The 24,300-nt window shown below is 32.6% G+C and overlaps 9 protein-coding genes across 18 annotated transcripts; 4 read left to right on the top strand and 5 right to left on the bottom strand.

The window, feature by feature from the left end:
* Positions 1 to 171: 171 nt before the first annotated feature.
* Positions 172 to 1,898, bottom strand: LOC107369976 (palmitoyl-protein thioesterase 1-like). Its single transcript, XM_089270471.1, has 2 exons — positions 1,721 to 1,898; positions 172 to 1,638 (listed from the first exon to the last, which is right to left on the bottom strand). The coding sequence occupies exon 2, from the start codon at positions 1,616 to 1,618 to the stop codon at positions 668 to 670; it is 951 nt and encodes a 316-aa protein (XP_089126597.1). The 5' UTR covers positions 1,619 to 1,638; positions 1,721 to 1,898; the 3' UTR covers positions 172 to 667.
* Positions 1,899 to 3,731: 1,833 nt separating this feature from the next.
* Positions 3,732 to 5,072, bottom strand: LOC107370033 (palmitoyl-protein thioesterase 1). Its single transcript, XM_015938008.3, has 2 exons — positions 4,990 to 5,072; positions 3,732 to 4,921 (listed from the first exon to the last, which is right to left on the bottom strand). Exon 2 carries the CDS (start codon positions 4,888 to 4,890, stop codon positions 3,925 to 3,927), a length of 966 nt encoding a protein of 321 aa, XP_015793494.2. The 5' UTR covers positions 4,891 to 4,921; positions 4,990 to 5,072; the 3' UTR covers positions 3,732 to 3,924.
* Positions 5,073 to 5,821: 749 nt separating this feature from the next.
* On the top strand, positions 5,822 to 7,179 carry LOC107369931 (large ribosomal subunit protein bL9m-like). The gene has a single exon (XM_015937899.3). The coding sequence runs from the start codon at positions 5,921 to 5,923 to the stop codon at positions 6,737 to 6,739; it is 819 nt and encodes a 272-aa protein (XP_015793385.2). The 5' UTR covers positions 5,822 to 5,920; the 3' UTR covers positions 6,740 to 7,179.
* Positions 7,180 to 7,632: 453 nt separating this feature from the next.
* On the top strand, positions 7,633 to 9,620 carry LOC107369993 (transcription factor Dp-1). Of its 4 annotated transcripts, XM_025162452.2 has the most exons (4): positions 7,930 to 8,073; positions 8,167 to 8,198; positions 8,418 to 8,644; positions 8,826 to 9,620. In XM_025162452.2, the coding sequence occupies exons 3-4, from the start codon at positions 8,423 to 8,425 to the stop codon at positions 9,522 to 9,524; spliced, it is 921 nt and encodes a 306-aa protein (XP_025018220.1). In that variant the 5' UTR covers positions 7,930 to 8,073; positions 8,167 to 8,198; positions 8,418 to 8,422; the 3' UTR covers positions 9,525 to 9,620. The 4 variants fall into 4 exon arrangements, with proteins under 4 accessions (XP_015793449.1, XP_025018220.1, XP_025018219.1 ...); XM_015937963.3 differs by lacking the exons at positions 7,930 to 8,073; positions 8,167 to 8,198 and adding an exon at positions 7,633 to 7,762; XM_025162451.2 differs by lacking the exon at positions 8,167 to 8,198.
* Positions 9,621 to 11,675: 2,055 nt separating this feature from the next.
* Positions 11,676 to 13,763, bottom strand: LOC107369991 (transcription factor Dp-1). Of its 4 annotated transcripts, none has more exons than XM_089270468.1 (4): positions 13,621 to 13,763; positions 13,363 to 13,528; positions 13,059 to 13,284; positions 11,676 to 12,871 (listed from the first exon to the last, which is right to left on the bottom strand). In XM_089270468.1, the coding sequence occupies exons 3-4, from the start codon at positions 13,278 to 13,280 to the stop codon at positions 12,173 to 12,175; spliced, it is 921 nt and encodes a 306-aa protein (XP_089126594.1). In that variant the 5' UTR covers positions 13,281 to 13,284; positions 13,363 to 13,528; positions 13,621 to 13,763; the 3' UTR covers positions 11,676 to 12,172. The 4 variants fall into 4 exon arrangements, with proteins under 4 accessions (XP_089126594.1, XP_015793446.1, XP_015793445.1 ...); XM_015937960.3 differs by having other exon boundaries at positions 13,496 to 13,528; XM_015937959.3 differs by having other exon boundaries at positions 13,496 to 13,763.
* A 394-nt stretch (positions 13,764 to 14,157) lies between these two features.
* LOC107369994 (large ribosomal subunit protein bL9m-like) lies at positions 14,158 to 15,556 on the bottom strand. Its single transcript, XM_089270469.1, has one exon. It carries the CDS (start codon positions 15,438 to 15,440, stop codon positions 14,622 to 14,624), a length of 819 nt encoding a protein of 272 aa, XP_089126595.1. The 5' UTR covers positions 15,441 to 15,556; the 3' UTR covers positions 14,158 to 14,621.
* Positions 15,557 to 15,902: 346 nt separating this feature from the next.
* On the bottom strand, positions 15,903 to 17,603 carry Oscillin (glucosamine-6-phosphate isomerase Oscillin). Of its 3 annotated transcripts, none has more exons than XM_015937977.3 (3): positions 17,203 to 17,603; positions 17,063 to 17,126; positions 15,903 to 16,933 (listed from the first exon to the last, which is right to left on the bottom strand). In XM_015937977.3, exon 3 carries the CDS (start codon positions 16,908 to 16,910, stop codon positions 16,104 to 16,106), a length of 807 nt encoding a protein of 268 aa, XP_015793463.2. In that variant the 5' UTR covers positions 16,911 to 16,933; positions 17,063 to 17,126; positions 17,203 to 17,603; the 3' UTR covers positions 15,903 to 16,103. The 3 variants fall into 3 exon arrangements, with proteins under 3 accessions (XP_015793463.2, XP_015793464.2, XP_089126596.1); XM_015937978.3 differs by having other exon boundaries at positions 17,231 to 17,584; XM_089270470.1 differs by lacking the exon at positions 17,203 to 17,603 and having other exon boundaries at positions 17,063 to 17,173.
* Positions 17,604 to 17,631: 28 nt separating this feature from the next.
* Positions 17,632 to 19,922, top strand: LOC107370004 (mitochondrial tRNA methylthiotransferase CDK5RAP1). The gene is made up of 4 exons (XM_015937975.3): positions 17,632 to 18,455; positions 18,549 to 19,214; positions 19,295 to 19,458; positions 19,521 to 19,922. Exons 1-4 carry the CDS (start codon positions 17,864 to 17,866, stop codon positions 19,890 to 19,892), a joined length of 1,794 nt encoding a protein of 597 aa, XP_015793461.2. The 5' UTR covers positions 17,632 to 17,863; the 3' UTR covers positions 19,893 to 19,922.
* Positions 19,923 to 20,240: 318 nt separating this feature from the next.
* LOC107369968 (E3 ubiquitin-protein ligase ZNF598) lies at positions 20,241 to 24,274 on the top strand. 2 transcript variants are annotated; one of them, XM_089270467.1, is made up of 3 exons: positions 20,241 to 20,444; positions 20,666 to 20,937; positions 21,046 to 24,274. In XM_089270467.1, the coding sequence occupies exons 2-3, from the start codon at positions 20,677 to 20,679 to the stop codon at positions 23,731 to 23,733; spliced, it is 2,949 nt and encodes a 982-aa protein (XP_089126593.1). In that variant the 5' UTR covers positions 20,241 to 20,444; positions 20,666 to 20,676; the 3' UTR covers positions 23,734 to 24,274. The 2 variants fall into 2 exon arrangements, with proteins under 2 accessions (XP_089126593.1, XP_089126592.1); XM_089270466.1 differs by having other exon boundaries at positions 20,241 to 20,937.
* The last annotated feature ends 26 nt before the right edge of the window (positions 24,275 to 24,300 follow it).

Genomic DNA, 24,300 nt, shown 5'->3' with positions numbered 1-24,300 from the left:
GTCATATTTGCTATCGTAACAATTCTAGTACACTGGAACCAAAGCGTAGTAAAATAAAATTGAGATTTCCAAATATTTCCAATAGTTTAATTTACTTAACGTTTCGACATTCACTTATTTGATTAATCGATTCTGACTCTTTGATCTTCACCTAAATCATAAAGAAAAATATCAAATAATATGTTTTGATTTCTTGATAATCGAATCTTTTACCCTTTTATTACAACAATAAAAGCACAACAAAGATGTTGATTACAATTGATCAAAAATAAAGAATTGACAAAATAAGTAAAACCAATTAAAATTTCGAGGTTCATAAAGTTACTGATCAAATCTGGAATTTCTCATTTAACCATTTCAGAATAATCAAAAATTTGATAAATCCTACCATTTAGGGTGCCGTTTGTATTTCTGATTATGGTTCTGATTATTATTTCTACAGCTTTTGTCAAATTGATAATATCGGGGTGAACAAGGGCTTTTTTAAGGAAGCGTAAAAGCTTTTATGTTGGAGGTTAGAGTTTGTTGCAATGGCTGTTATTTCATTTTTTAAAAACTAATCTTGTGACAAAGAGTGATCTTTATGTCAGTGTTGGAAGTTTGCGAGTTAATATGTTGAGCTTGAAGAAGATTCATATGTTAGGAGAACACCAATTGATTGAACAATTTAAACATCATAAAATTGTTCAATAACATCTTTCTCAAACCATTCATTTGGATATTCCATGTGTTCGTAGGGACATTCAACAGGGAAGTATCGGCCCTGTTCATCCAATTCCTTCAACCCAATATAATCCTGAGTATACAAATCAGTCTCATTGTATGGTATGATTTCAGTTTCTGAGCTTTTTTTGAACCAGCCAAACATAGGTGATTCTTTAGGCTTCATAATAGTATCTCCGCTACACCAGACAGCAATCAATCTTTGAACTTTTAAAAGATTTTCCTTTGGAAATTTCGTTTCAAGTCTATTGTTGATAAGGTTCATAAAGTTATCAACTGGAGGAGGAGAAGCGTTTGGATCAACCCAAAGTGAGGGTAAGGTATAATTGTCTTTGACTGCATTCATTGCAGGCGTGAATATTGAAGGAGTATCGAACTCGGGTGAAATGGAAGCTGCAGCTTCTTTTACATTATTCAGTTTATCACAAATGACGGCAAAGTTTTCTGGTACCATTTGACAACTAGGTATGTCAAAAATTCCTTGTTGTGGACCACATATAGATATTACATCAGTGATATTAAGTTCTGGACACATCTGAACTAAACCTCTTGCTGCAGTTCCACCTAAGGAGAGTCCGATTAAAGCAAATCCGTTCTTCAATTCAGGATCATTGGTTAGTTGCCGACAAACATTCATCACTTGCTTATCCATTCTCATGTGAAGCGTAATGTCCCATTCAAGCTCTTCAGCTCCAATTTGAACTAATTTAACTTTAGCACCGTACTTTTCCAAGCTCTTAACAGTGTCTACAGTTAACTCAGCCGACGTACCTCCACCAGCGGCATGCCAAACAACCATTAATGGCAAGGGTTTTTTAGTTGGTGGTGAACAATCAACTGATCTGGTCAAGTTGATACAGCAAATGAAAATAAGGCTCACAAATTTAGAGTCCATCTTTTTAAGGTCTTTTGAATCTATTTGGAATCGGAAATGTGAATAAAAAAGGTCTTTTATAATGAAATGAACATAAAATTTGAATCGATAAAATATAGTTACCTGCAAATTAAGTTAACAAAACACAAATTTTTAATGAAATATGACTAAAAATGAAATGGAAACTCGTTGAAGTAAAAAAACTGTTATTTTCGTTGTTTTCATTCATTGACAAGCTGATTCAGCTACTTATATCAATATGATTTAAACATTAACATTTATGTAATTAGTAAACGGCGAATTGTTACAATTGCCTCAATCAAGTTCAGAAAGTTGCCAACCGCAATAAAACAAATGTAATTTGCTATCGAAACAGTTCTATTAATAGTTCCAAAGCATAGCAACATTAAATTTATTCATTTATTTGTTGATCAACTTTTATTAAGGATCTTTTGTTTACAATATCTTTTCAGATAGCTCAAAGTAAAGAGTCACAGGGAAATATAATTATCGATGTTGTCATAAGTTGTTGGTGTATCGCAAAAGGAATGAAAGAAATGAAGTTTTCAAGCTGTACAAGGCTATAATAACTTATTTACTTATTTTACTAATGATACATCAGTGAAATGAGTTTCGCTAAAAAATCTGCTTCCATAGCTTAACAAAAAGCAATCGAAGTTTCAACTTTTACATCAATTTTCTCGAAAACTGTCCATCGGATGAACTATTCAATAGCACCAATGGATGCAGTTTTTGTGTCCCTCCAAACTTACTAACCTGTAAGTCTCAACTCTTTATTCAAATGTTTAGGCCTTTAGCACAACTCTTTGCATTTCATTTGCAAGTTTAACCAGAAAATTGGTTTAGATGAGTTTTGCTTGTTGAATAAGTTGTTGCTCGTCCATTTACAATCCAAACATCATGACCCAAATGCTCTAATGGGAAGTTATTAAATTGAATTGTATATTAACTAGTAAAGAACTAAGTTGGTTAAAGGATGATGATTGTAAGTAATGCCATTCTCGAAATATCGAGGTTCAAAGTTTTAAGGCCGATGGCCAAAATCGAGAGAACTGTTGATGATTTGAGAGTATTCAATCCATGATGTGAGCCAAAAATTTTAGACACAAATAATAAGTTACTAACTCTCACGATCATAGATTGCGACCGTTTTAACTAAAAATCGAACTGATCTGTTTTACGGAAACGAGAAAATTTTATTGCTCAAAATAAGTGCATTTTCTCGTTAAACAGCAAAAGTTACATTAGAAAAAAAGATTTTGATGAAAAAATCTTGTCGCACAATTGTACAAAATGCGCTCGAAGTTTCAACTTTGACTTCAATTTTCTCGAGAACTGTGGATCAGAGAAACTTTTGAATGCCACAAATGGACTTAGTTTTTTGGTTCTCAAACTACCAGACTCTAATATTTGAAAGAAATTAATTTTTACGCGTTTTTGCCCATTTGTGTCAATTTGTATAAAAATGTAACAATTGTGTTGATTGTGTCTTTTTATAATAATAACAACTAATTTCTCAGATGGTGAGTCTATTGCATTTTTGATAATCTTCAATAATACTAAAAAGCATATTAGAATGTCCAACTTGACCTTTCCAGTATTATAGCCTGAAAACTTCATTCCATTCCTTTTGCGAGATACCAACAACGTATGACAATATCGATAATTATATTTCTCTGTGACTCTTTACGGTAAACTATCTTGGCTAATAGTAAATTTAACAAGAATTGTTGAATTCGAACCAAGTAGAGGTAACCACTTTGCAAGTTGCTGGTTACACGAACGAAAGGATTTTCGCAGTTTCTATTCTTCCATTTCCAAACCAATAGCTTAGATACTGGATCAAATGAGTATTTTCCTGGTTCGGTGAAAGATTTACATTCTTACAACTTGTAACTTTATTTGCCATCGGAATCTCCATCAAGTTGAAATACTAAGTTGAAGTAATAGAAGAAGAAAGTAAATTGTTCAAGTTACAGTAAAATGTCATTCAAATCTAATAACTGGAAATGAAAGAATTTTGTTGTGGTCCATTTATTGCATATTATTAATATTATCAATGGTCACAACAATTTCATAAAATTTAGTTTTTCAGGGAAAAAATTAAACCTTATTTTGTTATTGCAGTCTCCTTTGACAGAGGAGTTGAGATTTATTTTGCAAAAATCATTCTTGGTATGGCTATCAAATTAAGATAGTTTTCAAATAACATTATTAATAAGTATAGACATTGTAATACATGACATATGTATATCAAGTTTAAGGAAGAATCAATATTTCATGAAATCACAAATTGATCAACCAATTTAAACATCATAAAATCGTTCAATAATATTTTTCTCGAACCATTCACCTGGATATTTCATGTGTTCGTAGGGACATTCAACAGGGAAATATCGCCCTTGCTCATCCAATTCCTTTAATCCGATGTAGTCCTCAGTATACAAATCAGTCTCATTAAATGGTAGCACTTCAGTTATTGAACCATCTTTAAAGTAGCCAAACATAGGTGAAGTTTTAGGTTTCATGATCGTATCTTTGCTACACCAAACAGCAATTAATCTTTGAATCTTTAAAAGATTTTCCTTTGGAAATTTCGTTTCAAGTCTATTGTTGATGAGGTTCATGAAGTTATCAGCTGGTGGTGGAGAAGCGGTTGGATCGACCCAAAGTGAGATTAAAGTATAATTGTCTTTGACTGCATTCATTACAGGTGTGAAAATTGAAGGAGTATCGAACTCTGGCGAAATGGAAGCTGCAGCGTCTCTCACATCATTCAGTTTATCGCAAATATCAGTGAAAATTCCTTCTATTGATTCACAACTAGGTATTCCGAAGATTCCTTGCTGTGGTCCACACATGGATATTACATCGGTGATATTAAGTTCTGGACACATCTGGGGTAACGCTCTTACTGCAGTTCCACCTAAAGAAAGTCCAATTAAAGCAAATCCGTTTTTCAATTCAGGATCATTGGTTAGTTGACGACAAGCATTCATAACTTGTTTCTCCATCTGCATGTGAAGCGCAATGTCCAATTCCTCCTCTTCTCCGCTTCCAATTTGAATCTTTTTAATTTTAGCATTGTACTTTTTCAAACTCGTAACAGTGTCTTCAGTAAGCTCAGCTGATGAACCTCCACCAGCGGCATGCCAAATAACCATTGTTGGCAAAGGTTTTTTAGCTATTGGTGAGCCATCAACTGATCTGGTTAAGTTGATACAGCAAATGAAAACCAAAAGACAAGTAAAACTCAGCAGTTTAGAATCCATCTTTCTAAAGGCTTTCGAATCGATTTTGAATCTGGAATGTGAATAAAAAGGTTTCAATAATTATTTGAACATAAAATCAGAATGGCTAAACATATTTACCTTTGAACTATAGTCAGACAAAACACAACTTATTAAATTGACTATTTTAATTCAAGTTGAAAACTTGAAATCAAATTTTGTTTGACTGGTTTAACATTCACTGCAGCGATTCAGCTACTTATATGAATTTGGTCTAACTATTAACATTTATGTAATTTTAGCATAAATATATGGATCTTATCAGCCAGACTGGTTATTAAAAGGCTTTCTAGGCAACAAGCTGACCTTCATTATACAATACTAATAACATTTGTATAAATTCAAGCCTTTAGTTTCGCAATTGCGATTAAAATGAAAAAATTTGACGCAAATTGTTACAATTTCCTTGATCAAGTTTTCAACGGTTGTCCCATTGCAATAAAACAATAATAATTGCTAAGTAATATTTGTTTATTAAAACAGTTCTAACGTTAACATAGTTTCAAAGCATACTTTTATAGCAACTTTGAATTGAATTTTCATGAGTTTAATTCATTGATTGTTTTGACTTTCACATATTTTATCAACTATATCCGCTTTTTAATTCGCCTTTAAATTCCCCTAATCAAAAATACCAATAAATTTACGGTTATTTCTTGTTGTAAATTAAAATCAAACTTGTTTCAACTTTACTCAATATCTGGTTCACATTTAGTATACATGCAAGAAAACGACATCTTTTCTGAGTCAAATAAACTATAAGGGGAATTGAATAATTAATTCCTGTTGAAAGTATAGTTAAAGTTAGCAATTTGATTATTTACAAATAGGTTTGTTAGATCTAACAAAAATTTGAGTTTAGCGGGTTTTCATAGTAACAAGCAATTCGATTAAGTGTAGGAGGAGCTAAGAAACATATGTTTCGATATCAATGTGAAAAATAACAATTGTGCATGTTTTTATTTATTGTTATTTGTGTCATTTTTTGGGCTAGTGATTTGAATTGAGCAAAATGTTACCAATAAGAAGTTGTTCATTAATTTTTCGACGAAATATTTGGAAATTTAAAAGATATCAACCTCCATTAGTTGCACCAGAAAATTTGGAATCACCGTATATTGTTGGTCCATATATTCGTGATAGATTACCAGAACAAACTATATTTGAACCAAGAGTACGTTATGATGATGTTTATGAATTTGTTAAGCAAACAGATGATGATCCTGTTCCTCCAATGAAAGTCTTACTTCTTGAAAATGTACCCAATTTAGGAGTTGCTGGTGAAATATTAGAAGTTCCTGGGGAAATTGCAAGATACAAATTGATTCCTAGTCAACAAGCAACTTATGCTTCCGATTTAAATATTAAACTTTATAGTGATCTTATACAGAAATGTTTAAATAATCCTGATGCTCCTTCATCCCGTTTATCAATTGTTACAACTGAAAAACTTAAATCACAATTTATTCTGGTAACTATGAGTTCTGATACATCTTGGACAATTGAACCATGGCATATTCGTGTTGCTTGTAGAAGGATTGGTTTGGTTGTTCCTGAATATGCAATTAAATTACCTGATAAACCAATAAGTGGACCAAATTTAGATTATGAAATGAAAGATTTTGTCATTCAAATTACTGTTAACAAGAATCCAAGAGAAACCGTTAATGTTAGATGTGTTGTTCATCATGTTAAAGAAAAGCTATTGACTGAATGGCATAGACGAGTACCAAGAACCGCAATAATACCTGAACAACAAACATTACTCGATAGTATGCCTAGATTCGAGCCATATTATGATGATGATGAAGATAAAGCTACATTTGAATGAATCCATCTACAGCTCCATAAAGCGAATTGGACATATTTCGTTTCATCTTTAATCCATCGACCTTTGAATTGATAGAAAATATGCTTATTTATCGTTTTACCAATGAAAAAGTTGTGATAGTAATTACAAAGAGATGAATTAATTTGCTGGCGGATTTCAATTTCTCTGGTTTGCACTGCCTCGTGCCCTGTTTAATATCCTGTCATTTACAAGTTGTTCACATATTCTCCTAGCTGTACAAATTACAACTCGGACTAACTTCGCTCAAATGACTGGCCGCATATCTGATCTAATTCAATCCTTTCAATATTATGTGATTGGTACAATATTCATTTGATACCTTTATAGTTTGCAACCCTGTAAATTGGCGATGTAGTAACAGCGAATTGAATATCTATTATTTAATCTATTTAAATTAAATTTCTATGTTTAAGCTCATCAACTTTGAATTTAAATAAAAAATCACTTTAGAGAAATTTTTCTGCATTTTAAATCCTGTAAGACGTTTAACAAAGCATAGACAATTTTAATGATGGTTTTGGCGCCAAACTGAGTGGAGATTTAAATTTTCAAGGTGAAAATCAAAGAAGCTTTTTAACTCTCAAAGCACTCTTGAACTTTATTATGTTTTTCTTGAAATAAACCAATGAACTTTCAAATTTATTGATAAAGCTCGAATAGTTTTGTATCGATAAGTCCAGAATATCAATCCGTTATCATGAATAATTCACATCTCAATTTACAGGATTGATACATGCATTGAATAAAATGGATCATTTTTTTATAGAATCTAATTTTTTTCAGAGTCAATACGCTCTGAAAAATTCGGCCTTAATCCGATCTTGATAAGATAAAAGACGAAGAGATTTAAAACACCAACACACATTTTTCGACTTATGCGCTTGCGTTATCTCGATGTAGTACTCGATACCAATGTTGTTCTAGCTTTATAGTTGAACCAGAAAAAATTGTTGCAACAAAAATAACAGAGTGTTTTAATAACTATTTTTTAAATAGCAGTGGGTAAGTAGATAATTTGAAAAATAAATATTATTTTATATAAAATTTAAATTTATGTTGAACCGGAAAACCAGAATCCAGTAAAAATGTAATTACAAACTGAACCAGAAAGGCGGTATCATATATGGATGACCCCTGGTTTAACGCCGTTCGCGGTTAATGCTTAATATTTCTTGTTGCCTCCAGTTTCTTTGACAATACATTCTTGTTTCTTTTTAAATCCTAGCAATTATTCTGTGAACCTAACCTATTTTAATTAAATATTTTTAATCATTGTGTCTCTAATTATCAATTAATTTTATCCCATTATCAAGGTTTGTAATATAAAACAACCTTTTACTACTTCGTTTATCCTGTTTCTCTTTCTTTTTCACTCTCTTGTCATATTTCTCTATTTTCACGCACAGTGTTTGTACTTACTGGTCTCTCTGGTTTTTGGGTATTCCTCTTCTTTTCTTTCATCTTCATTAGCACCTAACTTGCTCATCAAATATCCAGTTTCATTTTATTTAATTTCTATTTATTTTTATTTATACAAGTGATAATCTGGTTGTTCCCACCATTTTGTGTCTTTCTGTTTTGTTTCTTCTTTCCTTATCTTTTATCCATTACTTTTAAAAAACCAACCCATTTTTTTGCTATCTTTGGATATTTTCAGGAAACATGAGTGCTGGTCCATCCATTTTAAAGACCAAAGGTACTCATACAGTTAACCATGCAACCACTAGTGAAATGGTTGCCTTAAAAAGCGGTGATGAATCTTTCTTTGATTTTTCTGGTGCTCGTTCACTTGGGTCTATTGAAAATGAAGATAGTCAACCTCCTACCAAAAGACGAAAGCAGGATGTCAAAAGTGGCAAAGGGTTACGGCATTTTTCCATGAAGGTTGGTATTTTTTATGGTTGCCTGCAAATTTTGGAAGGTTACATGTTACAAAAGCCTACTAGTCCAGATTAGTATCCAAGTGGTTTACAGGTTGAATGAAGACCTTTCTACAAGATTCCATTTTTTCTTTATACTCATGTGGGAATTTTTAATTTTTACACATTTTTTATTTAATTAATAGGTATGTCAAAAGGTTAAAGATAAAGGTACGACAACTTACAATGAAGTTGCTGATGAATTGGTCGCTGAATTTTCTTCTGACCCACTTGCAAACCGTACTGCTTTTTCTGGTAGATTCTCAGGAGGTGATGCAGAGCCATTTGATCAAAAAAATATTAGACGACGTGTATATGATGCCCTAAATGTTCTTATGGCAATGAATATAATCAACAAAGAGAAAAAAGAAATCAAATGGATCGGTTTACCCACCAATGCATCTCAAGAGGTTGTCGAGTTAGAGAAGGAGAAGCAAGAACGGTTAGAAAAAATCAGTGCCAAAAAAGAACAATTGAGAGACCTATTGATTCAACATATTGCTCTCAGAAATTTGATTGAAAGAAACAAAAGTGATCCTGTTGTATCTTCCAATGCCAAAATCCATTTACCATTTATAATTGTAAATACAGACAAACGCACGGTCATTGATTGCTCCATAAGTAATGACAAAACAGAGTATCTGTTTAATTTTGATAATGCGTTTGAAATTCATGATGACGTTGAAGTCTTGAAACGAATGGGTATGGCTTTAGGTTTAGATCGCAATGAATTGGTACAAATTGACCGGGATGTCTATGAAAAAGCACGAACACTACTGCCAGAAGCTTTAAGATCCAGTCTTGATGAAATGGTTGAAGAAAAGGGCACCATTATAACAAATTAGCTATAAATTTTTGCTGTTCAAAATTTCCAAATTTAATTTTTAGAAAATCGACTATGTTTATTGGACTTCAATTTTAAATAAAACGATTTAATATCATTTCTTTCTGAAAACAGTTTTTTTGAAAGTTATCATATCATGTCATCAATTTTTTCAGAAATCTTTACTGTTCCTTTGTTTACAGGATTCTATTTGATAAATTGACTTTAATGATGAATGGATCAGATCTCTCGATGAATTGGAGAGATTCAATGTTTTAGTAAAATCAATTTTAGCATACGATTGAGGTGGATAATTACTATTCGAGTTGAAGGCAGTGTAGTTCCTAGAAAAATGAAAGAACCTTCCTCAGTAGTTTTAAATACAAGAGTAGCTGAACCAGTCGTAACATACGGCTATTCGTATTATTATTTTCAGGATATAATGTGATATAGTTTACAGGCTGGTAATTTTGGATAGTGTTAGTGATTCATTCTAGCACTTCTCATCTTCTTGTCAATTTAGTCAACCAATGTTTCTCTTCCAACCAATCTTCTTGATAAGATTGACTAGATGAGCCTTGGAAGTCTGTGGAGGATGAATATGATGGAAAAATTGTGGCGGTTTAGCAGGTTTAGCATAAATTGAACAATTTTGCTCTGATGATTGTTAGCAATAAATTTCTCACATGTCAACTGCACTCTTCGTCTACTGGATAAAGACTCATTTTCAATTTTACTTTTGTTTTGTTCGGAGCGATAACAGTTAGTTCAGTGGTGTTAACGGTGGAGTCTAATACGCCGGTTTGATATTGAGCTCAGGTAGTATCAATATTATCATAATTGACAAGGCCATCTAATTTAGCATATTAGTGTCTATATCACGAGCACTTCTTGCTGATTCAGTCCAGCAATGGTTCCATTCAGCACTCCTACATTTGCATAAAAGGGTGAATTGAAGATTGCTAAGATTGAGAAATTATTAACAGTCCCTTGATTAGCCTCACGCTGAGGTGAGGTGATATGATTATTTGGCGTTGATATGTCACTAAAATTTTTAACTGTTAGATTAACTAGCATAATTTTTAGGTTTGATCTTCCAATACATTATTTACATATGATTATTTTACAGCTCGAATTACATACTATGATTTAACAGTTGTGAGAAGAATTGATATTATGATCGAATCATTCAAATGTAGCTTTATCTTCATCATCATCATAATATGGTTCAAATTTAGGCATACTATCTAGTATTGTTTGTTGTTCAGGTATTATTGCGGTTCTTGGTACTCGTCTATGCCATTCAGTCAATAGCTTTTCTTTAACATGATGTACAACACATCGAACATTAACAGTTTCTCTTGGATTCTTGTTAACAGTAATTTGAATAACAAAATCTTTCATTTCATAATCTAAATTTGGTCCACTTATTGGTTTATCAGGTAATTTAATTGCATATTCAGGAACAACCAAACCAATCCTTCTACAAGCAACACGAATATGCCATGGTTCAATTGTCCAAGATGTATCAGAACTCATAGTTACCAGAATAAATTGTGATTTAAGTTTTTCAGTTGTAACAATTGATAAACGGGATGAAGGAGCATCAGGATTATTTAAACATTTCTGTATAAGATCACTATAAAGTTTAATATTTAAATCGGAAGCATAAGTTGCTTGTTGACTAGGAATCAATTTGTATCTTGCAATTTCCCCAGGAACTTCTAATATTTCACCAGCAACTCCTAAATTGGGTACATTTTCAAGAAGTAAAACTTTCATTGGAGGAACAGGATCGTCATCTGTTTGCTTAACAAATTCATAAACATCATCATAACGTACTCTTGGTTCAAATATAGTTTGTTCTGGTAATCTATCACGAATATATGGACCAACAATATACGGTGATTCCAAATTTTCTGGTGCAACTAATGGAGGTTGATATCTTTTAAATTTCCAAATATTTCGTCGAAAAATTAATAAACAACTTCTTATTGGTAACATTTTGCTCAATTCAAATCACTAGCCCCAAAAATGACACAAATAACAATAAATAAAAACATGCACAATTGTTATTTTTTCACATTGATATCGAACATATGTTTCTTAGCTCCGCCTACAAATGTGAATTGTAAAGAAACTCCCGCTAAATTTAACTGTTTTACACACAATATTTTCCCAAATTTACAAAGTAACTTATTTATTTAATCCATTTAATCTGAATTTTATTAACATACATTTAAAAAGATAGGTATTGGTTTAAACATTTTCAGCTAATACCAAGTATGTTGCAGATAATCCAGAGTTAATTGAATCAATTTAGGTCGAAAATTGCGCAAAATGAAACGAGTTGGGTTTTGATTTCAAATTTTTCATTGAACAAGTAGCAATTGATTTTTCTTTGTTTGGTTAAGTTAAAATCATCATTAATCTCAAAGATTTTCTCAATAATTTTCCATCATAACATGATTAGACAATATCTAACAAGGGTCATTATAACATGTCCATCAGAGGTAGAGGAAGCAATAGGGAATGATAAATATAATCTTTAGGAGAGTCCAGAAGCGTAATTTATGTTATTATGTATATATGTATTTATTTATAGATATATATGCATTCGGCGCGTAGTTGATTATGTATTTAAGGAAATTTATCATCCATAAGGTATTGCTAATTTATTATAATGGTGCCTTTTTCTTCAACCATTTCATCAAGGCTGGATCTTAAAGCTTCTGGCAGTAGTGTTCGTGCTTTTTCATAGACATCCCGGTCAATTTGTACCAATTCATTGCGATCTAAACCTAAAGCCATACCCATTCGTTTCAAGACTTCAACGTCATCATGAATTTCAAACGCATTATCAAAATTAAACAGATACTCTGTTTTGTCATTACTTATGGAGCAATCAATGACCGTGCGTTTGTCTGTATTTACAATTATAAATGGTAAATGGATTTTGGCATTGGAAGATACAACAGGATCACTTTTGTTTCTTTCAATCAAATTTCTGAGAGCAATATGTTGAATCAATAGGTCTCTCAATTGTTCTTTTTTGGCACTGATTTTTTCTAACCGTTCTTGCTTCTCCTTCTCTAACTCGACAACCTCTTGAGATGCATTGGTGGGTAAACCGATCCATTTGATTTCTTTTTTCTCTTTGTTGATTATATTCATTGCCATAAGAACATTTAGGGCATCATATACACGTCGTCTAATATTTTTTTGATCAAATGGCTCTGCATCACCTCCTGAGAATCTACCAGAAAAAGCAGTACGGTTTGCAAGTGGGTCAGAAGAAAATTCAGCGACCAATTCATCAGCAACTTCATTGTAAGTTGTCGTACCTTTATCTTTAACCTTTTGACATACCTATTAATTAAATAAAAAATGTGTAAAAATTAAAAATTCCGCGATGAGTATAATGAAAAAAATGGAATCTTGTAGAAAGGTCTTCATTCTACCATTAAACCTTTTCTATTGGATACTAATCTAAACTAATAGGCTTTTTGTACATGCAGCCATCTGAAATTTGCAAATGATCACAAAATATACTTACTTTCATTGAAAAATGCCTCAATCCTTTACCACTTTTGGCATCCTGCTTTCGTCTTTTAGTAGGAGGTTGACTATCTTCATTTTCAATAGACCCAAGTGAACGAGCACCAGAAAAATCAAAGAAAGATTCATCGCCACTTTTTAAGGCAACCATTTCGCTAGAGGTTGCATGGTTAACCGTATGAGTACCCTTGGTTTTTAAAATGGATGGGCCAGCATTCATTTTCCTGAGTATATCCAGAGATAGAAAAAAATGTGATATTGTTAAAAGTAATGGATAAAAGATATGGAAAGCAGAAACAAACAGTAAGACACAAGATGGTGTTAATAATTAGATTATCACTTGAATAAATAAAAATAAACACAAATTAAATTAAATGAAACTGGATATTTGATGAGTAAGTTAGGTGCTAATGAAGATAAAGAAAAGAAGAATACCCAAAAAACCAGAGAGACCAGTAAGTACAAACACTGTGCGTGAAAATAGAGAAATATGACAAGAGAGTGAAAAAGAAAGAGAAACAGGATAAACGAAGTAGTAAAGGTTGTTTTATATTACAAACCTTGATAATGGGATAAAATTAATTGATAATTAGAGACACAATGACTCAAAAAATTTAATTAAAATAGGTTTAGTTCACCAAATAATTGTTAGGGTTTAAAAAGAAATAAGAATGTATTGTCAAAGAAACTGGAGGCAACAAGAAATATTAAGCATTAACCGCGAACGGCGTTAACCAGGGGGTCATCCATATATGATACCGCCTTTCTGGTTCAGTTTGTAATTACATTTTTACTGGATTCTGGTTTTTTTCCGGTGCAACAAAAATGGAAATTATTATAGTAACTAATACCTATTTTTAAAATTATTTTTTTTGTCCTCGTATTCTCGTTAAAATGGTAATTCAATTTAAACAAGTTATCTGAGCAGTTACTTGTGTTAAAACAATTTTATCCTGGTTTACAGCTTCAATATCATTTTTAAATATCACCTGTCTAGAAGCTACCAATTGGTATTTTAATTTTGTCAGTATAACAGAGCTTTAAGGTCTATAGATACCAGGTTTGAGTAAACAATTAAATGTTCTGAGAGTTTGAAATAGAGGGAAAATGTATTGTACTTTGTACTTTTATTGTAAATGCAAGTCTGATGTGTAAATAGATACTGGAGAATGTACAATATATTAGATCCTTCTATTGTAAACTCAATATGCCGTGCCTTTGAGACTTGATAATCAATGACGAATTCTCGGGCTTAAAAATTTTATTCGCCAACATAAGGCCATATACCAGACGAAAACTGAACAAATAGAGATATTCATATCCTTGAAAGATTTTACAAATCGTAACTCGTCAATCACAGGATATTAGCAGAGATACATCATGCATGCTAATATAAATAAAGCGTTTAATTGCTGTGTAGCCAGAAAGCTGAGACCTTAGCAAACAAATACGAGCTCTGCGTCTAGCTCGATATTTCCTAGCAATAGCATATAATATCGTAAAAAACCGTTGAATTTTAGATGGAATAAGTCTGATTCGCTTTATTGAGCTGTAGATGGATTCATTCAAATGTAGCTTTATCTTCATCATCATCATAATATGGCTCGAATTTAGGCATACTATCGAGTATTGTTTGTTGTTCGGGTATTATTGCGGTTCTTGGTACTCGTCTATGCCATTCAGTCAATAGTTTTTCTTTAACATGATGAACAACACATCGAACATTAACAGTTTCCCTTGGATTCTTGTTAACAGTAATTTGAATAACAAAATCTTTCATTTCATAATCTAAATTTGGGCCACTTATTGGTTTATCAGGTAATTTAATTGCATATTCAGGAACAACTAAACCAATCCTTCTACAAGCAACACGAATATGCCATGGTTCAATTGTCCAAGATGTATCAGAACTCATAGTTACCAGAATAAATTGTGATTTAAGTTTTTCAGTTGTAACAATTGATAAACGGGATGAAGGAGCATCAGGATTATTTAAACATTTCTGTATAAGATCACTATAAAGTTTAATATTTAAATCGGAAGCATAAGTTGCTTGTTGACTAGGAATCAATTTGTATCTTGCAATTTCCCCAGGAACTTCTAATATTTCACCAGCAACTCCTAAATTGGGTACATTTTCAAGAAGTAAGACTTTCATTGGAGGAACAGGATCATCATCTGTTTGCTTAACAAATTCATAAACATCATCATAACGTACTCTTGGTTCAAATATAGTTTGTTCTGGTAATCTATCACGAATATATGGACCAACAATATACGGTGATTCCAAATTTTCTGGTGCAACTAATGGAGGTTGATATCTTTTAAATTTCCAAATATTTCGTCGAAAAATTAACGAACAACTTCTTATTGGTAACATTGTAAAAAAATCTACGGAAAAAGAGCAAGTAAAAATTAATTTATTAATCCAATAATAATGGGCTGATTTGGGATTAAAAATCCTTATTTTCACATTTCCCAAAACATATGTTTTCTAGCTCCGCCCACAAGTTCGTGTTTCCAATTCTTGTCAATTTTTATTTTATTCAAGTAAAATTCCGAACTGGTTCTATAAATAATTTTGTCAATCAATTTAATTTCGCTTTATCTCCAATTATTAATAATTTTCACACCCAATTCATTATCTAAACACACCTGAAATGTGGAATTAAAATATTTCATCCTTTTATCCTTTTGAATTTGGCGCTTCAATTTCACTGCAGTTTTCATTCAATATCAGCTGAGACTTCAAAACACCAAAACTATTATTTGTTCTTGACAACAACTTCTTGTCATAATCTTATTCGTTTTTTGCACTAAAAAGCCCGATTTAACATTAAACTTTATAGCGTAGTAAAATTGAATTTATTTGAGTTAGTAAACTATTTTTATATTAAGCAACATCTAAATATCAAGGCGGACATGTGCAAATTTTAAAAAAGATTTTCTCTTAAGTATAATAAACTTTATATGGCTAATATTTTATCCAAGGGAATCGTCAAAAACGAGTTGGAGATTAGAAATAAAATGTTGTTCGAAGTTATCATTCATCAACAAGCTTGTTGTGGACTCTCATTAAACTTTTGAAGTATTTAACAGTTTTAACTTTGAGCTCAAGGGTAGCGTCTTCGTCACATATTAAGGTTGTTTTAGGATGCATTTGAAGTGCAGAAACAGTCCACATATGACTGACACCTTCCTCTATAGCTTTGTGTAAAGCAAACGCTTTTGCAGCCCCAGTGATTAATATCATTACTTCACGAGCATCCATAACAGTTGCAACACCAACAGTTAGTGCTTCGTGTGGAACTTTAGTTATGTCCCCATCAAAAAATCTTGCGTTAGCCAAAATCGTATCCATTGCAAGTGTTTTAACTCGAGTACGAGAACTCAAACTTGACCCTGGTTCATTAAAAGCAATGTGACCATCAGGTCCGATTCCACCAACAAATAATTCAATTCCACCGCAATCACTTATCTTCTTCTCGTAAGCATCACACTCTGCTTCCAAGTCTGTTGCATTCCCATCCAAAATGTTCACATTAATTGGGTCAATATCAATATGCTTGAAAAAGTTGTTGAACATGAATGAATGATAACTTTCTGGATGATCTCGCGGTAGTCCAACATATTCATCCATATTGAAGGTTCGGACATATTTAAATGAGACAGTTCCCTCTTTGTAAAAGTTTATCAGTTGGCGATAAGTACCAAGAGGAGTACTTCCAGTAGGAAGGCCAAGATTAAAAAGACGATTAGGTCCGGGATTGAAAGTGTTTATACGTTTACGTATGTATTTTGCAGCCCAGAGGGCAACATCTTCACTTTTATCCAATATAATCAGTCGCATTTTGATTTATTTATTCGGCAGAACTGTAAAAGCATAAAACAAAAAATCTTGAATTAAAAATTGGTACATTGAAATCATTTGTGTTTGGTAAACGAGGAAAACAAATATCGATTTGAGAAAAGAATAGCAAACTGTGTTAAGGATAAACTTACTTTGATATGAATGAATGAGAACACAGGCAACAAGTTAATTAACACTGTACTGATACAAATCAATCTAAAAATAAAAATAAACAGTTATTAAGGTTATTAAAGATGAGGCAACGATGGATATGAATGTGGAAATTTCTTACGGAAAATATCAATATATTTTATGATTACGTTTAGGCGGCCTTTTTAATCTTCAAAATAACAGAGTGTTTAATCTACTGATTAAATTATTACTCTCAATTGGGAAAGTAAGCTATAATATAATCGATCGATTCTCACAATTTTTCCATTGGATTTGAAAACTAAAAATCAAACCAAATCATCTCTAGTCATTCAAGAATCCAAAATCTAACAAATATCAAAAAACGCACTGAATAAAAGATTTCTGAACAGTTAAAGTAAAAAGTATTTGATATTAAATTGAGAGTAAATTCACGATTATTAAATCAGTCTAATGGTACAGTAAAATTCAAAATTACACAACAGGGAATCGAAATGATTGCTTCTTGTGTAATTAAAATGTCAATTCTTGTTGCCATGGGAAACTAAAACATGTGTTGTTCAAATCATGTTTTCTCTGATTTTATTCCAGAATCTATAATTTACTGATTGTGACTGTTATTTGTGATTTCTTTTTATATTGACAATGTAAAATAATTTCAATTTTATAGTTTTATTTAAAAACCAAGGAAACTGATTTTGTTGTATGGAAAACATCTGTTTAAGATTAGTTTCACAATGATGTATTGATGTTTTTAAAGAGTTGCAATAACCAAAAATTCATCTGAACATAATAATCTTGGAATGACTCTAACTTTCGCTTATCGTCATTTTTATAATCATGGTCGCTCATGTTTGCGGAGATTCACAACATCAAATATACCTTCAGTCACCTCTGCTGATAGCACTGAATTGAATGGTGTGCAAAAGTTGGCAAGATTCAAAGAGAAAGTGAAAGCTGGACCTGATTTTGATAAATTTCTTTACAACCATGAGCTTTTACGCCAAATAAACTTGGATCCTGATGAGCCTTATGTTGCTAAACGATCTGAATCAGTACCTTATCTTGATGATGAATATTTAGATGGTGGCGGTAAAAAGGTACACATCGAAACTTATGGTTGTCAAATGAATGTTAACGATACTCAAGTTGCATGTAAAATATTGAGTCAATATAATTATCAAATAGTTGATTCTATTGATAATGCTGATATCGTATTTCTCATGACTTGCGCCATCCGAGAAGGAGCTGAGAGAAAAATCTGGTCTCGTCTAAACGAATTAAGGAAATTGAAAAGTCCATTTCGTCTGAAACAAATTGGTGTAATTGGTTGCATGGCCGAGAGATTGAAAACTAAATTGATTGAAAAAAATTCTTGTGTCGATATTGTTGCCGGTTAGTAACACTCTAAACTAACAGTATTTTTTCCCGTCAGTTCTTGGATATTTAGAAAATCTAATAAATTTTTTTCATTGTATCATAACTTAGGTCCGGATAATTATCGTGACTTACCCAAACTACTGGCTATAAACAATATTACACAGAAAAATGCTGTAAATGTAATTTTATCGTTTGATGAAACTTATGGAGATGTGATGCCAGTTGTGATGGTTGGTGAAAATAAAAAATTTCAGATAAATAATTGGCAACAATTCAGACATGGGGAATCAAAGCAAGCGTTTGTGTCTATTATGAGAGGATGTAATAATATGTGTAGCTATTGTATTGTGCCATTTACACGAGGAAAAGAACGAAGTCGCCCAATTGAATCCATTCTTGAAGAGATTCGGTTATTATCTAAAGCAGGAGTAAAAGAAGTTACTCTATTGGGACAAAATGTTAATAGTTATCGTGATAAAAGTCAAGGGGAAAGTTTAGACAACACTTACGAAATCGCTCCTGGTTTCAAAACAATTTATAAGAGTCCACAAGGAGGATTAACTTTTGATATTTTGCTGGACAAAGTAGCAGCCATTGATCCTGAAATGAGGATAAGATTCACATCACCTCATCCAAAAGATTTTCCTGAAAATGTCTTGAATGTAATTCAAAAACATCACAATATTTGCAAGTCTATTCATCTGCCGGCTCAGAGTGGTGATAATTTGATTCTTGAAAAAATGAGACGAGGTTATACCAAAGAAGCTTATTTAGGTTTGTAATATTTCTTCATGTCTTTGCTTTTTGCTTTTCACCAAAACTTGAATTTAACTTGAACTTTTTTGATCTCACAGCTTTGGTATCCAAAATTAAAAATCTGATTCCAGGAGTTAGTTTAACAAGCGATTTCATTTGCGGTTTTTGTGGTGAAACTGAAGAAGCTCATCTCGAAACTCTGGATCTTATAAAGAAAGTCGAATATCAATTCATTTATGTATTTGCTTACAGCATGCGAGAAGTAAGTCGTTTAAATATAATACCATGAAAAGATAATTAATTTACTTGCCTTTATTAATGCAGAAAACTCATGCTCATCATCGCTTTCAAGACAACGTGCCCTACAAAGTCAAGACGGATCGTGTATCTGAAATCAATGAAACTTTTAGGAAAATTAGTCTGAATATGAACAAATCAAAAATAGGCACACAACAATTAGTTCTTGTTGAAGGTAACAGTTCTAAATCGTTAGATGATTTGGTTGGACGTACAGATAGTAATATCCGTTCCATATTCAAACACCGAGAGATACCAGTTGGAAGTGTTTCAGATGTTGCTAAAAGAAAACCAGTTCCAGGAGATTACGTTTGTGTTGAAGTCGTCGATGGAAATAATCTATCTCTTTTTGTTAAGCCCCTGTACATTACTAAATTAACTGATTATTGTACAAAATAAGCGTAATAAAGCTTGTTGACATATGAAAAAGCTCGAAGCAAATATTGAAAGATGACAAGAAAATGTTCATTATTTGTTAAAACACGATTAATTTGAAGCTAATTTTCTTTAAAACCGCTTAAACAATCAAAAATAATGATTTTCTAAAAGTAATTTTAAACATTTAACCACTGAATAGGATCTATCCAATAAATTGAGACCAAATGATTTATCGTTCAGTTTATAAACAAGTTGGAAACTGTAAATTTTACCGCTCTTTTTGTTGCCAATTGAACATATGATTTGAACACTGCCATCTATTTGAATTTTACGTAATTTCACACCAACTCCAGAAAGTTGATGTGGATCTAAAATTTACAGTGTTATTGTGTTTTTGATTATTTAAATTGGAAATCCTTTTTCATTAATTTATTCTTAGTTGCTCAAAGGGAATTTTTATCAAGTTTTCGCTGAACAATTGAACCTGAACTATTATTCAACTTGGAAACACACGACAATTGTGATAATTTACAAATAATTAAACCTTCTGATCTCTTTTATACATCATCAAACGTAATCAGAGAAAAGATTTCTTTTCTCTCTCTCTCTCTTTCCCATTTCTCTTAACTCGATTTATATAATACTACTTGGGCTACCTTTTTATTATTCTTACTGCCTCTATCTCTTAATACTGGTTGTTTTCCCTTTCGCCTGTTTCTCTTCTATCAACAGCTTGTATTTTATAGTCTATACTGTATAAATTGTGTAAATTTTTCATCTTGCCAATACTTTAGATTTTGTAACAATGTCTGGCCGTCAAATTAACCGAACTAGACCTGATGGAGGACGTCAAGGTAACTCATCATATTTCTCATCATCATCTGCAATATCCAACAAGTTTGGGATCACTTGTGTGGTTTGTTGTCATTCTATTCCTGGTGAGCATCGCCGACCAATTTTTGCCATTGGGCCTTGTGATCATTCAGTTTGTTATCATTGTTCTGCTAAAATGAGAGTCCTATGTGAGCAAAATGAATGTCCCATTTGCCGTCAAGAAATGTCTGAGGTAAAGCGAAAAATCTGCAGATAATTGAACATTGTTCAACTTGAAATTCAGTCAACATTTAAGCAATATTAGATCTCTATTTCATCATATATTTTCTTTCCTTTTTAGATTATTTTCACTGAAGACTTCAGAAAAAAATATAATGACTTTGGTGATAAACGAAGACTTCATTTTAATGATAAATTCAAGATTTACTTTGAAACTCAAGGTTGCCTCGATACATTTAATTCCTTGTTAGAGGAGAAATGTAAAAAATGCAAACAGCTCTTATCTAGCGTACATGAATTACAAGACCATTTATGGGAGAAACACAGACTTTTAACATGTGAATTATGTGTTCAAAACCTGAAGATTTTCAGTGAGGAAAGAAAATACTATACTGCTGGACAACTCGAAGCTCATATGAAACATGGAGATCCTGATGATCGATCATACCAAGGGCATCCTGCGTGTCAACTTTGCAGTCAACGATATGTTGATACTGAGGAATTAAATCGTCATCTTCGCCGTGAACATTATTATTGCCACCTTTGTGATAGTAATAAGATCATTTATTACAACAAATATGAAACTCTTAATCAACACTTTCGTGAGGAGCATTACCTCTGTGAAGAAGGGCCTTGTAAAGATGAACAGTTTACATCAGTCTTCCGCTCAGCAATAGATTTACAAGCACATAAAGCTCAAAGTCACTGTTTGACCAAATCTGAAGCTAAACATGCTCGAACTTTATCTTTGGACTTGACATTCAATCCCACTCCTCGAGGTCCTAGAGCCGGAGGGTTTAACCCTGTGGTTGCCTCTTTTCACGATGAAGGTAATTCTCGTGGTGGTCGACGAAATCGTGGTGATCGTGGTGATCGAGGTGATCGTGGTGATCGTGGTGAGCGAAATGATCGAAATGATCGTAGTGACCGTGGTGATCGAGGTGATCGAGGAGATCGTGGTGATCGTGGTGATCGCAGTGATCGTAACGACAGAGGTGATAGAGGTGATAGAAATGATAGAAGTGATAGGAATGAGAGAGGAGAAAGAGGCGATAGAAATGATAGGGGTTATCCTCCAACAATACCTGAAGATATTTGGATGACTGATGATTTATCAAATTTGGGAGCAGTTGGTCCAATTCAACAATTACCTAGACCAGAAGACTTTCCCTCTCTTGGTGAGCCAAGTCGACAGGGACCACCAATACCTATTCGTGATAATCCACTTTCAACCACTGCTTCTAGAATTGCTGCAAGTAAAGAATCAAATTTAGATAATTTAAATGGTCAAAATTCGAAAGCAGCAAAGAAGCCTAAACATAAGTTCAGTACAAAAGTTAAAGAATCTGCTACTTTTGGAAAGAAAGACGACGAAGAGTTTCCAGCTCTCTGTGGTCCGAATGGAAATAGTAGAGAGATTTTAAATGGCCGTTCTGTTTCTAATTCAGCTCCTTTGGCTACCATTTCACTGGCTGATGCAGTTAAATTAAACTCAAAACCTCCTGAGAAGCCATCTGCTCAACCGACCAATACAGCCAAAACAGCTAAAACAGTTAAAACAATAGCAAATGATTCAAATAATACCATGGAACCTTCAAACCAAGACTTTTCTTTGACACAAAATGACTTTCCGTCCTTACCGTTTAAAATCAATGGAAATCGAAAGAAAAAGAAAGCTCTAAATATACTATTAGCTAGTTTAAATAATCCTCAGCCAAATCCTCCTCCCAACTACACTTCTGTTCGTCTCGTTGACTCACTTGTTTCTAAGGATGATAATGCTAACGATAAGCATGAAAATGACACAAAGCAAAGTTTGGAAGCAAATATGGAAAGTTTGCTTCTCAAAGAAGACAATTTTCCTCCACTTGCTGGTGAAATGAACAAAACCAAATCAAAAGCTGGCAAGAAAGAGTTACCTGTTAAACCAAGTTCATCGAAGTCGTCAGGCTCAACAAGTGCTAACCAGAGTACTTTCTCATCTCTTTTACGACCACCTCCAGGTTACGAGAAACGTAATCCCAATAAAATTAATTTGAACGAACTATCTTTAGAGGCAGTAGCGCAGCAAGTAATCAAACCAAAAAGTCCACCAACAAAAAATCAACATGTAAATAGTAAAAAAGCTGAACTGAATAACACCAACAATCATAACGAAGCTGTTAGCAGTAAAACAAACCATTTAATTAATAACGATAACGACAGTACTGGCAAGCAATCTTCATCTTCTAGCAATCAACAAAAAAGCAAAAAAGAAAATTCCAATCAAACAACATTAGATCATCGCAATGATTCTAAAGCTGCCAAGCAATCATCATCGAAAGGAACAGTTAGACAACAAAATGGAAACACTCGTTCGCAAAATTACGAGGAACCTTCTGAATACTCTTACATTTATCCAAAGGATTTTGATGAAAGAAATCGACATCTTTTCGATATGGTCCAGTCAATCTTGAAAGATCGATTCAAAGAGTTTGATCAAGTCTCTAGAGCATTCTTTAATGATGATATCTCACCGAATCATTATTACAGCAAATGTTGTGATATGTTTCGTAACAAGTTAAATCAAGTTTTATTAGATTTAATTGTTCTATTGCCTGATATTAGGAAACAAAAACATCTCTTGTCTGCCCATGAAACTAGTGTTAAACAAAAGAAAGGAGTCATCCTTAAGAAGGCCGGTGTTTGGGAAATCAAATCGGATTCAGAGTTAGATTTCGTAGTTTGTCCTATGTGTGGACAAGTTTTAAACAAAAAAGATGGTCCAGATCATATCACAACGCATCAAAAGAAACAAATATTATCTTAAAGCTGTAAATTCCAATCAGTTTAATTTATCTTAATTGATATTTAAAATATCAGGGAGAATTTTGAAATGAGAAAATTATTCAAGCAGATGTGATTCTTGTTTATTTTTCCCATTTCTTCAACTCAAAAATGAGTTTCCGTCTTTGCAATGCGTTCGATTTATGAAAAGTCTTGATATCTTGAACTCTATCACTTCTCCCTGGTATTTTTGAATACATAGGAATCAAATATTGTTATGCCACGAACCAAAACAAAGTTTTATTGTAAACATTCGTAAATTATTATATATATTTAATATATAATAATAATGATTATAAAATTGATAATTCTAGTTCATTTTGATTGTTGAAACGAAAAATGATAGCGCCTCTGATCCATCTGTTGATCTGGATGTCTCTTCATCAGAATTTGGTTTACTCAACTGTTCGCTGTTTGTTTACGAACCTGCATCCAACTCGACTGAAATTACAATCAGTGGGGTTAATCATGAAACAACAAAAAACGAGCAAATTAATACATCAAAATAAATTTTTTTGCAGACATTCAGATGTTTCCTTTTTTTCAATTT

This window comes from Tetranychus urticae, chromosome 1, assembly GCF_039701765.1.
Source record: "Tetranychus urticae isolate SD_2017Ah chromosome 1, NJAU_TeUrti_SD_1.0, whole genome shotgun sequence".
NCBI lineage: Eukaryota > Metazoa > Arthropoda > Arachnida > Trombidiformes > Tetranychidae > Tetranychus > Tetranychus urticae.
The sequence above is the reverse complement of the archived record's forward strand: the minus strand, read 5'-3'. Positions and strand labels throughout refer to the sequence as shown.